This window comes from Strigops habroptila, chromosome 2, assembly GCF_004027225.2.
Source record: "Strigops habroptila isolate Jane chromosome 2, bStrHab1.2.pri, whole genome shotgun sequence".
NCBI classification, from domain to species: Eukaryota; Metazoa; Chordata; class Aves; order Psittaciformes; family Psittacidae; genus Strigops; species Strigops habroptila.
Window position 1 is genome coordinate 3,148,225 of NC_044278.2, and position 12,727 is coordinate 3,160,951.

A 12,727-nucleotide genomic window follows, 5' to 3' on the forward strand; every position below is an offset into this window, starting at 1 on the left:
CCCTGATCATCCTTGTGGCCTCCACTGGACCCTCTTCGGTAGCTCCTTGTCTTTCTTGTACTGAGGAGCCCAGAACTGGACACAGTACTCCAGGTGGTGCCTCATGAGGGTTGAGTAGAGGGGGAGGATCCCTCGACCTGTTGGACACACTCCTCCCGATGCACCCCAGGATACTGTTTGCCCTCCTGGCCGCAAGGGCACACTGCTGGCTCATAGTGAACTGATCATCCACCAATACTCCCAGGTCCTTCTCAGCTGAACTGCTCTCTAATAGGTCAGCCTCCAGCCTGTACTGGTACTTGGGGTTCCTTCTCCCCAGGTGGAGGATCCTACAGTTGCCTTGTAATGCAGCGTATCAAAGATGTACACATACAGCAGGATGGATTCTTTTCCTTTGAAAGATTGCTAAGGAATACGGTTTCCGTACTCATACATGCTTTAATTTGCTTTGTGCTAACAGCTTGTTTGAAGAGAACTGAGGTTATGTATCAAACACAGGAGTATAGACAGTCCTTTTTATCAGAGGGATTTGATTTCCAGTCATTCTTAAGTTTCATTGTCTTGGAGGTGTTTTGAACAACTGCCACACAGATGAAAAGACAGTCTTTGGCATGGCTTCTGACAGGTTTAGCATGCAAGTATGGGGTCAGCACAAGATCAAGATAACCAGTGCAGCCACCCACTTTTGAGGTAGCCTCCTTCAAAAATCAATACCGAGTTCATCAGTATTATCGCTGCATTATGAGTATGGTTAATTTAATCTGAAAATGATGTCTAAAGATATGAAGTCCCCATCCAAGACGCCTAAAATGATCGCTCACACCCTAAAAGTGACTTTGTCTCTCAAATGGCTAGAAATAGAGCATAGATGACTATCCTAGATGGAGACAGCCCTTGCTGTCTATTGGCAGTGAAGAGTTGAAAAGACATGCTAGCCTGATGCACTCAATTAAATGTAATGTCAGATATTTGCCTGAGCTGCCATCAGTCTCCCTTTTATTCTTCAGTCAATTATAGTAGCAGTTATTTGTGCTTTCCAAGTGCCCATCCAGAACACGTGAGCAGCGGCTGGACTTGCACTGCACACCCCTGAGTGAGTATGTAGCAGGTACACAGCGGGTATATGCATGCTATGAGCCATTCATCAGCTTTATCTAATGGCCCTCTTCAGTGGAAAGGTGGACAAGACTTTTGGTACCTATGGCTGTTATGCAAGCCACGCAGTGGGCAGTCGAATGGTAGACAAAGGAACCTGGCTGAGTTGCATCTCACTTATATTTAGATAACCCATTAGTCAGCAAATTATCATAAATTATATATTCTTACAGGTATTAAAGTAAGTGGAATTAGGCACCTCAGTTCCTTAAAACCCGGATTGGGGAAGCTGCCTGCATTGTGAAACACTTCAATACCTTTGTAACTCTGGCTCTAGGCTCCCTTAATAAATATTTAAGGTGAATGAGGCTTATCCTCCCCCAGTTATGTATCATCACCTGCCTTACTTCAACTGTTGTATTGTACACTCCCAGCCACCGCACCCTTCAGCCTGCCTCTTCTCTTGCTTTATGTACCTGCATGTTCGGATAAAGTCGGAAAGGCAGTTTAATTGGGGAAGAAAGTTCACAACTGGGGCAGGAGTTCACAAGCGTGCTCTCTGCCTAGGGGCAGAGAGCAGCGAGCGATGTCAAAGCCTATTGGCCATGTGGCTTGTCCCGGCTGTGAGGGGAGTGGCAGACCAGAGCAGCACCACTTTATAAGAGACTGAGCAAAGGAACTTGGGAAGCAGCCCTTCAGCTAAAGCCCATTACTTACCCGGCCACCTAGAGCTGACAAGGAAGAACACCCTGAGGTGAAACAAAGGAGAGAGGAGGAGGACAGCAATGAAAAGACTTTGGCTGCTTGTTTTCAGTGCAAGTGAGTACTAATTCGGTTGTGTCCTCAAGGGCTGGGTAGAAGGAAACAGCACTGCAATGGAGTGCTCTAATGGACATTGTGCGCTGCTTTTTCTGTTTAGTAAAAGTTCCTTCATGTTTATGATCAAGCAGGGTTGTTTACTGTCTCTGAGCATCCAGACTCACAGGCATTTCCTAAAGCTGCAAGACAGTGTTAGGAACGGGAAGAGAATGCCATTCTTCATGAGGCTGGAAAGTATCTTTGGAAAACCGTTTTAATGGTTTTCATTAAGTACAGGAACTTCCTCAGCTAAGAATGGAAAAGCCCTTGGATTTTGTTATTTTATAACTAAATCTGCAGGTACCATACACATCCATAGCCTAAATCCTGTTGTTTATGTGTACTCTGATACAACTTGCAATCTCTATATATTATTCACACCAAGGGGATGCACAACAATCCCTACTAACCCATATAAACCAGCCAGCTCACCCTTGGCCTTCATTTCAGACTTGCCCTTTCTCATCCTGTCTTGCAGAGCCTGTGGTCTCAGTTCCACTGCTTCTTAACCTGTTTTGTCTTCTCATACCTACGCTCCTACACCTTCTTCCAGGCTTCAAAGCTGCACATATGGGAATAGCTTGGGTTTTTTTAACCAAAATCCTGAAAACCTCACTTCAGTAAGAGCCACAAGAAGGAAATTCACAAAGTTTAACGTAATTAGAAAAAGCGGATGTGCTCCAAGCAACAAATGTGACTTGGATCACGATTTGATGATCAATATGTACATTGTGTAACACCACTGGTGTTCATGCTCCTTTTTAATTACTCTCCGCTTTCATGCTATCCAAAATACAGACAGGAAACTTTTCAGAGCAGAAATGTGTATGCTGGGTGAAACTCTCTTGCCTCTTTGGGTAGGACTAAAATGGTAATAATTCAGTGTTAAAATAGTAGCCTGTGAAAAAATGTTGAAGGTATAGTAGATTCCTGCAATTCCTGCACTGCACTGGAGTGAAGAAACAGCACAGGACATGGCAGTGCAGGCTGATGAGCCTTTGACTGCAGTTGCGTGCATAACTGGTGCTGTGAACTCCTTGCTCCTCACGGTCATTGTGAATCAAACAAAATATTTACTTTTACTCCAAATTTCACATTTAAGATGTTTCCCCTTTCCCACTTCGGAATTGAATTTCAGCTAAATGCTGAGGTTAAGTATTGAGGAATTAAGTCAAAGCATTTCCTTGTAAAAACATCTCCATGTTTCCAACTTTTCTCACTTGCTCAATCTACCAAGACATATGAGCAATGATAATTTTGCTTGATCAGAATATCTTTTTTTTTTTTAAACAAAATATTCTTATCATTGTTTCCAGTTGTACTAACTGCCCTTTGTTCTAATTACACTTAGTAAGAAAAGTGAAAGGAGACAGGTCACTAATTTTCTTCCTCCTTTGTACAAGTATAGATGTTTAAGTTGAGCAGAGGGAGATAAAACCTTTCTCAATTTCTTACAATGTTATAAACGTACTGATAATCCAAGGCTCAAAGGTAGGTGATGCCATCCCTCTAGTACTACACGGGCTATTAGTCCTCTCTCCTCTTCTGAAATTCTTTCAGAATTGGCCCTCCCCTTCCTTCAGCCATACTTCAAATAGATTCTGTTTTCTGTCAGAAAACATACCAAAAAAAACCCAAACAACCCACCCCTGAAGAATAAACCCCTATTTTTAGACATGCTGACTACAACCAGCTGCCTGTTGGTGGCTTTGTGAAGTGAAACGTAGTGAGAAGGGGGAAGGAGGAAATCAGTGTGAGTAAACGGCATCCTAGACTGAAATAGTGCAGCTTCCCCAAAGCCAGGAGGAGCCCTAAAGAGAGAGGAGTGGGAGCCAGGAAGACGTCATGAGTGAAAAACAGGAGAGCATCAGAAATCAGGCACTGGGGTGACAGCAACAGATGAATAAGCAGTCTCACTTGTGTGGGCTGCATCTCTTGTATGTGGTGTTTGGTTCAGCTGCTCCCTGACTCTGCACTGAAGAAACCAAAGGCCTCATTTATGGTAGGATTTGACCCACCCAGTCGGAAGAAGGAAGAGCACTTGTGAGGGGAAGCCTGACGGTTGGGCCATCTTTTCTCTGGCTCAGGGCTGAGTTAGCAACCGGTCAATAAACCCCAGCCTGGTGGAACCAGTTTCTGAGTGACAAAAGGGTCAGGAAATGGGTTTTCCTCCATCTCGTAGTACAAGCAGTAATGCTTTTCAACTAAATGCAGGAAAGCGTTTCTATCCAGTCCCGACAGGTCAGGAGAAAGCTTTCTAATTCCAAGGGCATGATGAGAACATCGACAGTTAGAAAGAACCTTGGGGCTATGCAAACACGGGTGTTGCACTGGGTGCCCCAGAGCAGGAAAAGACCTGGGAGTGGCTGCAATAAAACCATGTTAGCAATACTTTGCCCTGCTGGTTTCCTTCTCATAGCTGTCAGCAGCCATAAATGAATTAATCCCAGAGAGAACAGAAACCACTACCACCATGTCGCAGAGGAAGAGGCTAAAACACACATATAACTAATGAAATGTGCAAGTCCACAGGATAACTCAGTTATAGGACAGGGAATGCAGAAAAATGGGAACTTTGGCTAAAAGCAGATCCCCATGCCAACTGCCCCACGTTACCCTTTGCAATTACCTGAATTGCTACCACCAGTGACAACAAAACCTTCTGGGTCCCTACACTGTTGTTTTCTAACAGACACTACTGTTCACTGCTGTTCTTGACTGCAGTCAAGGATTTGGTAATGCCCAACTTGCCAATGGCTTACTCTTACTTACCTAACACATGCGGCTGTGGTATTTTCCTGTCTAAAACAACCATGTATTCACAATCAGTTTGCCACTCAAGATGGAATCCAGACATCCTCTGCTCTCACACATTACATTTCCTCATGGATCTAATGTGGACAGAGATGTGGCAAAATGAGGACGCAAAGCTTGCTAGACGGCAACTTTCCAGTGCAATCCTCTCTAGGGAACACTGACTCAGCCTAGTTCTTTCAGAAGCATGCTTCCCCACAGCATGGCCCTCCTGGGGAGAGCATACAACTCTGCCCTCCTCCACTTTCCTCCTTACTGGACCATGTTCCTCCTTACCACGGGAGTGCCTCTGAGCAGCACTCTCTTTCCTTCGTCCCTGTGCTCCCTTTAGCTAGTTTCAGACTTATTGTTTTTCAAATGATTCAGTTTTGTGCCGAAAAATGAAAACAAAACAAAATACAACCACCACCCAAACATACATACCAAAAACTGTAGGGAGAAAGCAGGTGGTTTTAAACATAGGTTCCCACAGACATGAACATCATCTATGGCAGGGGCAGAGGTAAACCTCCAGCTGAATTCTGAGAATAACTAAGGCCTGCCACTAGTTAATGCTTAGGTATGATAAATTAAGCATCAAGTCAAATAGAATGCAGCATACAAGAAATACCTGCCCTGTGCCCTGCATGCTTCACCAGGGCACAAAGGGATTTCTCTGTTATTCAACTCTCAGCTATTCCTGTGCTCTACAGTTCTTGGAGAAAGGTGACTACTCCTCTACTCATTTTTAAAAACTAGTAGCTGTTCTTTTGTTTCTTTCAAGCTCTCTTTGCTTTTCTAGGTTTTTCCCTTTTCAGGGCATTACACGAACAGGGTTTGATCCCTTAGCACAAAACATCACTTGTCTATGGACTTGGATTGAGGCAAGTTCTTTGACAGCTTTTCTGATCCTTGAAATTCAACAATACAAATTTGTTTAGCCTGAATCCTTAAGACTGCTGATGCACTTGTATTATCTGTTTATCTGTACATTTAGAACTGTCAAAGGATATCAGACACACTGAAAGAGGACTCAGGAAAAAAACCCCAAACCAAACCAAATATCTTTATAAACTCCATGACAAAGTATGTCCAGGTAAAGAAGAGGCAAGCAAGGAACGGGAAGGAGAGTTTAGCTCTTAGCCATCCTGTGGACCAGCTTCCTACATTCAACATCACCTCTCGCTCAGTGGGGAATGTCACAGATGACAGAGTGGATGTGGGGTTACTGTGGCATGTAAAAAAAACCCCAAAGAGACAAAACATGGAATCCAGATCCTATTAATTTTGCTGAGCACAGCATTTATTCTCTTCCCAGTTCTGGTGACTGCACATGCCCTCACTGTGGAAGCACCTGTCAAGGAAACACAAGTGGCACGAGGGAACAATGTTACTCTCCGCTGCCAGTTTAAAACCGACGCTTCCGTTGACTCAGGAGACATTGTCGTCTGGAAAAAACTCAGCAGTGTGGTAAATCAAACTGCATAAAGAAACATGACAGGGCACAGAGGAGGGGTGGCTGGGAGGGGAAATGGAAACAGGACTCAGGGTGGGCACGTGTTAGGAAAAGAAAAAAGATTCCTTCAAGACTTTCCTTAATCTCAGAACTACACAAGCAGAAACTCTGATTCTAGAGACAATTTATCCATGCATGGGCTAATCCATCAAGTTAGACTGTAGACTCACACAGAAGAAACTAAGACGGATAATTTCCCCTCCTCCTCTCTCAGGAGGATGCTGTCACTAGGTACTTCGATGGACTTGTCCAGTATGGCAAGGATTACGAAAACCGCCTGCAGTTCAGTGGTGATGTAAACACGGGGGACATCAGTGTCACCATCAGCGCGGTGACCATGGCAGACAACGGCACGTACGCGTGCAGCGTGCGCCTGAGGAACGACCCCCCGCGGCAGACCGCAACCTTGTCTCTTTTCGTCCTTGGTAAGCATGATGGAGGCAACGCCACATCCGTTACATAGAACTGCCCTTCACTTTCCCAGGGAGTCATCGTCCACCATTCTTTGGTCTTTTCCTACTACTATGGAAGTAGGTTGGAAGGCTTAGAGCACCCAACTCCCTTAGGTACCTGACTGCAGAAAACAGGCTTTAGAGTTGTATAGTTCCCTTTTCTAGTAACCCTTGTCTCATTACAGGTCATTCCTCATTCCCCCTGTGGCTTGTCACACTCCTGTTAACATAGGATGAGTTACCCAACACTATCGGACATATCCCAAATAGCATCTTACAATTCCTTCTTGGATGACCAGTGCCAAGAAGGGAGAAACAAATTAGATACAAGTTCACTCCAGTTCCCTTGAAAAGAAGGTGGTAGGTGCAATACCAGCCTCTGTTCAGCTAGAATAAAACACACAAGTGCGGGAGATGGGTTTAAACAAAAGAAATACTTCTGATTAATAAAATTAATTCCTTTTTTCTTCCTTAAGTTGCACCATCCAAGCCAGAATGCAAGATTCTGGGGACAGCAGAATATGGACAGACAATCAACCTGACCTGCAATTCTGAGGAGGGCTCCCCAAAGCCCAGCTATACCTGGCAAAGCTTCGATGTACAAAATGTGCCCCGTACACTACAAACAACAGAAGGTATGAGAAATTCAAAGACATCACGTCTCTGAGCTATTTGTAGATCAGGGTTGGAAAGGTTTTGAAATGCAAATACAACAACACACTTAAGGGGTTTTTTTAGGAAGTTCTCTGACCAGGATTTTGAAAAGTTGTCCTTTTGATGCAAGACACACTCACAAGTCACTTAGCAGGGCGAAAGGACTGTCACCTGAAGGAACAGTGGTCAGCAAGGTTTTCACTTCAGCTCCCATCTGGTGAGAAAGCTGGCTCACTCTGGAAGCAGCCAGAATGATTCCTTCTCGACTGCTGGGTGTAAGGGCATAACATGAGGAATAACACTGAGGTTTCTAACCAGTGTGTCTTTATATCCCAGCTTGCTCAATCATGATCAGGTTGCTTTCTGGGATGAAGGCAAACAAAAGGTGGCTCTAGAAGCTAAAGTAGCTTTCAGAGATGACTCCTCACATAGAGGAAGGTGGTATGAGAAACAGTTACACCATTCCTGCTTTGAGCATAGGAGAGGTTTCTGGCTTAGGACTGTCACAAAGGCCCAAATATTTAATTTGCTTTCATTTTAAGTCAGAATCTGGGAGAAAAAAAACCAACAAAACAATCCCAAAACTGACTTTCCATGACAGGACCTTTGGTAGAACTATTCACACAGAAATAAGGGCTTAATTCTCTTTGAAGTGTAGTAGTGACAGAGAACTAAGATTTATTCCTTTAAACAACTTTGTTTCTTCCCGGTATGTTCAGCACCAGAAAGACTGAGTATCTGAACCTGCCCTTCCTGGTGTAACTTGTAACATCACTATGTAAACTAAACATGATCAGACTCAACTGGCTGTTCAACACTCAACAACCGATTCTTGCATAAATTATGCAAAAGACCAAGTACCACCGGGGACACAAACCTCATTCAGTTGACTGGCCACTAAGTGGTGCCAACGCATCACGCACAGCCCTGAACACACCGGCATTTATCGGTTTATAGCAGCAGCTGCCTTCCTGCTTCTGCCGACATCCCGCTCTTCCCGGGGACAGGAGGCTCTTCTCATCCATTTCCACCTCATTTTTCTCACCAGAGCACCGATGTCCAAGTAGTGTGCCGACTGTCCCCTTCTGCCCCAAGCTGGCTGGAGACCCTGCTGTCACTACAAGCGATTGCTTTCTGTGCTAAGCAAGTCCCAGTGCTGCAGAGCATGCAGAATGCCCTGAGGAGCCACTCCAAAGCTGATAGTATCCGACCCACGTTTTTCCCAATTTGACTCACCAGTCAATTACTTTTGACTTAATATGGGAGAATTTACAGTCCAGTTACATGCTGCTGCTCTGAAAGCCATAAACCTCATACTGCACCCACAAAACAAGGCAAGTAAGCACGGACCGTATTTAGAGACTAAACTAACTCAATCATCATGCAGCCTGTAACTTCTCGCTTTGCATGCTCTTTAACTATCTGGCGCTAGGCGCCAGCAGAGACTAAACAGAATCCCAGTCCTACAAGTGGGCTGGAAAGAAGTGAGATTAAGGGAAAATAAAATAGGAAGATCACCAAAAAGTATTCAGAGCCTTTTACTTTTAGAGCTTTTATCAAGCAGATCACAACCAAAAAGCACAGACTACACAGACAAATGCCAGCTGGAGATGTGACAAACACAAACCGACTGCTTGAGCAGCCAGAGCTAAGTTTTAGCATATGGTTCTGAGCTCTGTTAGGTTGGACAGAAAGCATCAGTATCATACCAATCTCATGTCATTGCATTTCTTTTCCTCCATTTACTTTTACAGCCTTCGTGGCCTCTCCCAGACCAGAAAACTATTTCACCCACTGCTAAATAATTCAGATCTAAAGTCCCAAGAGTTGGAGGACCGAAGAGCTTTTTGTTCTTTTACAAGTTAATTCATCAGATGGCCAGTTCTCAACGCCAGATCCTGGTTTAGGCCACGTATTTCTCAGCAAACTCCAATGCAAAAAAGCTTTCGCTAAGCACACATACCTCTTCACCCTCCACCTACAATTTTCTTTCTAAAAGGAATGTTTGAATGCCACGCATTCCCTGTAATCAACTCAAAACAGCACACTTCCATTTGTCCTCCCACAAATCGCCCTAAAACCTAGGGATGAGCATGGCAGCCCCTGAGCATGACAGAGCAATCCATCAGCTTTAATAACCTCTCATCACTCCAACTACCCTGGGCTGGAATTGAAGGGCTGCTGTCCCCTACTTCCTTCCCTTCTTTCTTTCTTTTCTGTTTCACAACAGGGCAAGTAATAACTCTGACGAATATCTCGGCGGATACCTCTGGCTTTTACATCTGCACTTCAACAAACATTGCGGGAAAGGAGTTTTGCAACATGACAGTCAGCGTGATGCCACGTAAGAGACAGACTTGCTTACTGGAAGAGTGGTAGCAGAGAATGGATCCTAGCTAAGTGTCAAAAGATTAATGGAGGCAATGCAGGGAGAAATATAAAACTCTGCTTTCTCTCTCTGAAAAAAAGCACACTTTTTTACTTTTAAGGCAGATTCTTTGCATTGGTTTACATGCTAATAGAGCACTCACTAACTCTAGGGTAGTTCACAGATGACAAAAATATGTGCAGAGTGAGACAGCACTGAGCCCCAAGAGTCTGAAACTAAACTGCATCTACAAAGTACAGCAGTTGTTCAGATAGGGCTCCTCCCTATCACTATTTAACTAATTGCTCCTGCAGAATTACCAGTTACCTAGTACAGAACAAATTCCAGTTGCTGCAGTCAAACAAACATGGCTTCTTCTCAGTGTGGATCTGGTAGTGAGATCTGACCTCTGGTGGTGGGAGTGGAAGTCCAGTGATTGTGCTGATTGCCCTTGGTATTGTTATCACTGCAAAGCACTAATCCTTTTCTTCCTGTCTAGCATCCATGAACATAGCTCTCTACGCTGGCATCATTGGTGGAGCTGTTGCTGCAATTATAGTTATTAGTATTTTAGTCTATTGCTGCTGCTGTCGGACACAGAAGGAGAAGGACTATGAGATGACGTAAGTACCTTTCTCTAGAAAAGTGAATGGGAGCTATGAAGGATTCAGGTTCTCCTTCCACCCTCAACATATGGAGTGGAAAGCACAGGAGGAAGAAAGAAATCAAGGAAAGCTTTCTCCCTTCAGTTTCTACCCTAGTAGCTCTTATCTCTTCTCTCAGGATATGCCCATTATTACAAGACACCTTTGTGGCCTCTGGGGTAGAACCACAACATTCAAACCTTGGAACTGAATTACCAAGCCAAATTCAGCCAAGCATGCACAGCTCCCCGACAGGCAAAGCCCAGACTCTTTCTCATTTCCCTGAGCCCCTACAGCTGTCTCTGTCCTTGCTAGCCTAATACAGAACCAAGGGGACCTGTATTCAGAATTATCACTCCAAGACAGAAACCTTTTGTTTATTCTCATGATGGAAACAGCCCATTGGAAGAAAAGTGGGATAAGAAAAGATACACCAGTCACTCTTTCTCTACATACATGCTATTGAAAAAAACAGTAGCTCACACACTTCTTGCATCACCAGTGAGACTTAGTTTCTGGAGTTCAGTTTGGCACACTTCCAGGTCAGCTTGGGGCAGTCTAAAACCCTTGTAACACAAAACCTCTTCAGTAACATTTCTAGCTGATTTAAATTAACATCTCTACCCCTCAACGGCATTTTAGGGAGCAAGAAGATAGAAGTGAACAGTCCAAGGAGACGCCTGCAACGAATGTGAGAGCAGAGGATGATGCTGAAGATGAATGAAGAAAGAAGCAGGAGGCCAGTGCCATCTTCAGGCTTTACTGAGGCACAGACACCACTGCAGAGGAGAAACCAATCCCTCTTTCTTACGGCAAAAAGATTTTTCAGAACAATAAAATGAAAGCTGATGGCTCTGCCTTCCAAGTTCTGCGAGAGAATATCCTTGTCTCCCTGGAAAGAAGCGCTTACATACAGTGAGTACATAACCTCCTAGCAGAAAATGCATTTGAGGCACTGTTTTACCCAGTCATCTAAAAATAACCAGTCTTCTAGACTTCCCACTTCCTCAAAAAAGAAGCCAGTCAGGTCTATTTGGAGAACAGAGTTACTGCTGTATCCCCAGATCCACAGAAGCTTTCAAGGTCACCAACTGCAAGTCATCAAGGAAAGATGGTCTTGTTCATGGTGCTACATGTGCCACAGCTTACAGCATGGTCCGGTACAGAAATTGTTTTATGCAGGCTGGGCAAGCCAGAAATAATCCACTGCTGCCACTTCTGAAAAAATGACAGTGTGAGAACATGTACATGGCAAATAAATCTTTAATTGGGGGAGGGGGGGGAGGAGAGGAAAAAGTACCATTTTATTCAAAATTGTAGCAATTTAATCAGAAACACTGTGTGTGCAAATGTGCAGAGAACTCCCATCACTAGTTTATCATCTTTGGAAGGGAATGGACTGTCTTTGTCCAAAAGACTGGCAACATGGTATTAGAACAGTATTAGAGCTGTTTGAGCTTTTCTTGTTTGTACAATGTGGGGTTTTTTTAGGACATGTTCAATAAATAACTTACACTACATTTATCCTTTCGAAGGTCTCTATTGCATTGTCATGGAATCACAGACTGGTTTGGGCTGAAAGGCCCTTAAAGCTCGCCCAGTTCCAACCCCCTGCCACGGGCAGGGACACCTTCCACTAGAGCAGGTTGCTCCAAGCCCCTGTGTCCAACCTGGCCTTGAACACTGCCAGGGATGGGGCAGCCACAGCTTAAATGGGCACCCTGTGCCAGCGCCTCAGCACCCTCACAGGGAAGAACTTCTGCCTTATGTCTAATCTAAATCTCTCCTCTTTCACCTTAAAGACATTCTGCCTTGTCCTGTCACCACATGCCCTTGTAAAACGTCTCTCTCCTGCTTTCCTGTAGGAACTGGAAGGCTGCTACTTCTTCAAATTCAGGAGTTTAAGAGAATTCCTGCAATGCCTCCCCCATACCCTTTACCCCCAAGTCGTTGCTTTTAAATCTGTAAGAAAACTCCAACATCTAACTTTCAAGCAGAACCAGCAATCCTCCTACACACAGGCAGCACTTTCTAGATTCTGAACTAAGAAAATCAGACTACCAGCACTGTTATTCTGTCTTCCTTTCTGGCTGCCTTTGTTTTACTTAGTACTTAAAAGATAATCATTCATTTCAGCTATTAACAACTGCAAAAACCAACAACCAAAGTTCTTTACAAAGTACACACAAACCCAAATCTCTCTGGCAATGAATAACCTGAAATGTAACTCAGCAAGACATTCTAAGGACCTATTCCCGTGCTCAGTTTGGATGCATGACAGAATGTTGCAGAAATGGATTACTAAAAAAGAATTTTGCATAGGGAAACTAAAGGCAGATAAATGAGG

General features: G+C 44.1%; 1 protein-coding gene across 1 annotated transcript; it reads left to right on the forward strand.

Moving 5' to 3' along the window:
* The first annotated feature begins 5,241 nt into the window (after positions 1-5,241).
* On the forward strand, positions 5,242-11,900 carry GPA33 (glycoprotein A33). The gene is made up of 7 exons (XM_030472025.1): positions 5,242-5,269; positions 6,065-6,216; positions 6,477-6,687; positions 7,191-7,349; positions 9,599-9,712; positions 10,236-10,359; positions 11,023-11,900. The coding sequence occupies exons 1-7, from the start codon at positions 5,242-5,244 to the stop codon at positions 11,102-11,104; spliced, it is 870 nt and encodes a 289-aa protein (XP_030327885.1). The 3' UTR covers positions 11,105-11,900.
* The last annotated feature ends 827 nt before the right edge of the window (positions 11,901-12,727 follow it).

Coding starts and splice junctions, on each gene's coding strand:
- GPA33 (XM_030472025.1), top strand. CDS start 5,242: ATGAACATCATCTATGGCAGGGGCAGAG. Junction 7,350..9,598: donor TACACTACAAACAACAGAAG/GTATGAGAAATT, acceptor GTTTCACAACAG/GGCAAGTAATAACTCTGACG. Junction 10,360..11,022: donor GAGAAGGACTATGAGATGAC/GTAAGTACCTTT, acceptor ACGGCATTTTAG/GGAGCAAGAAGATAGAAGTG.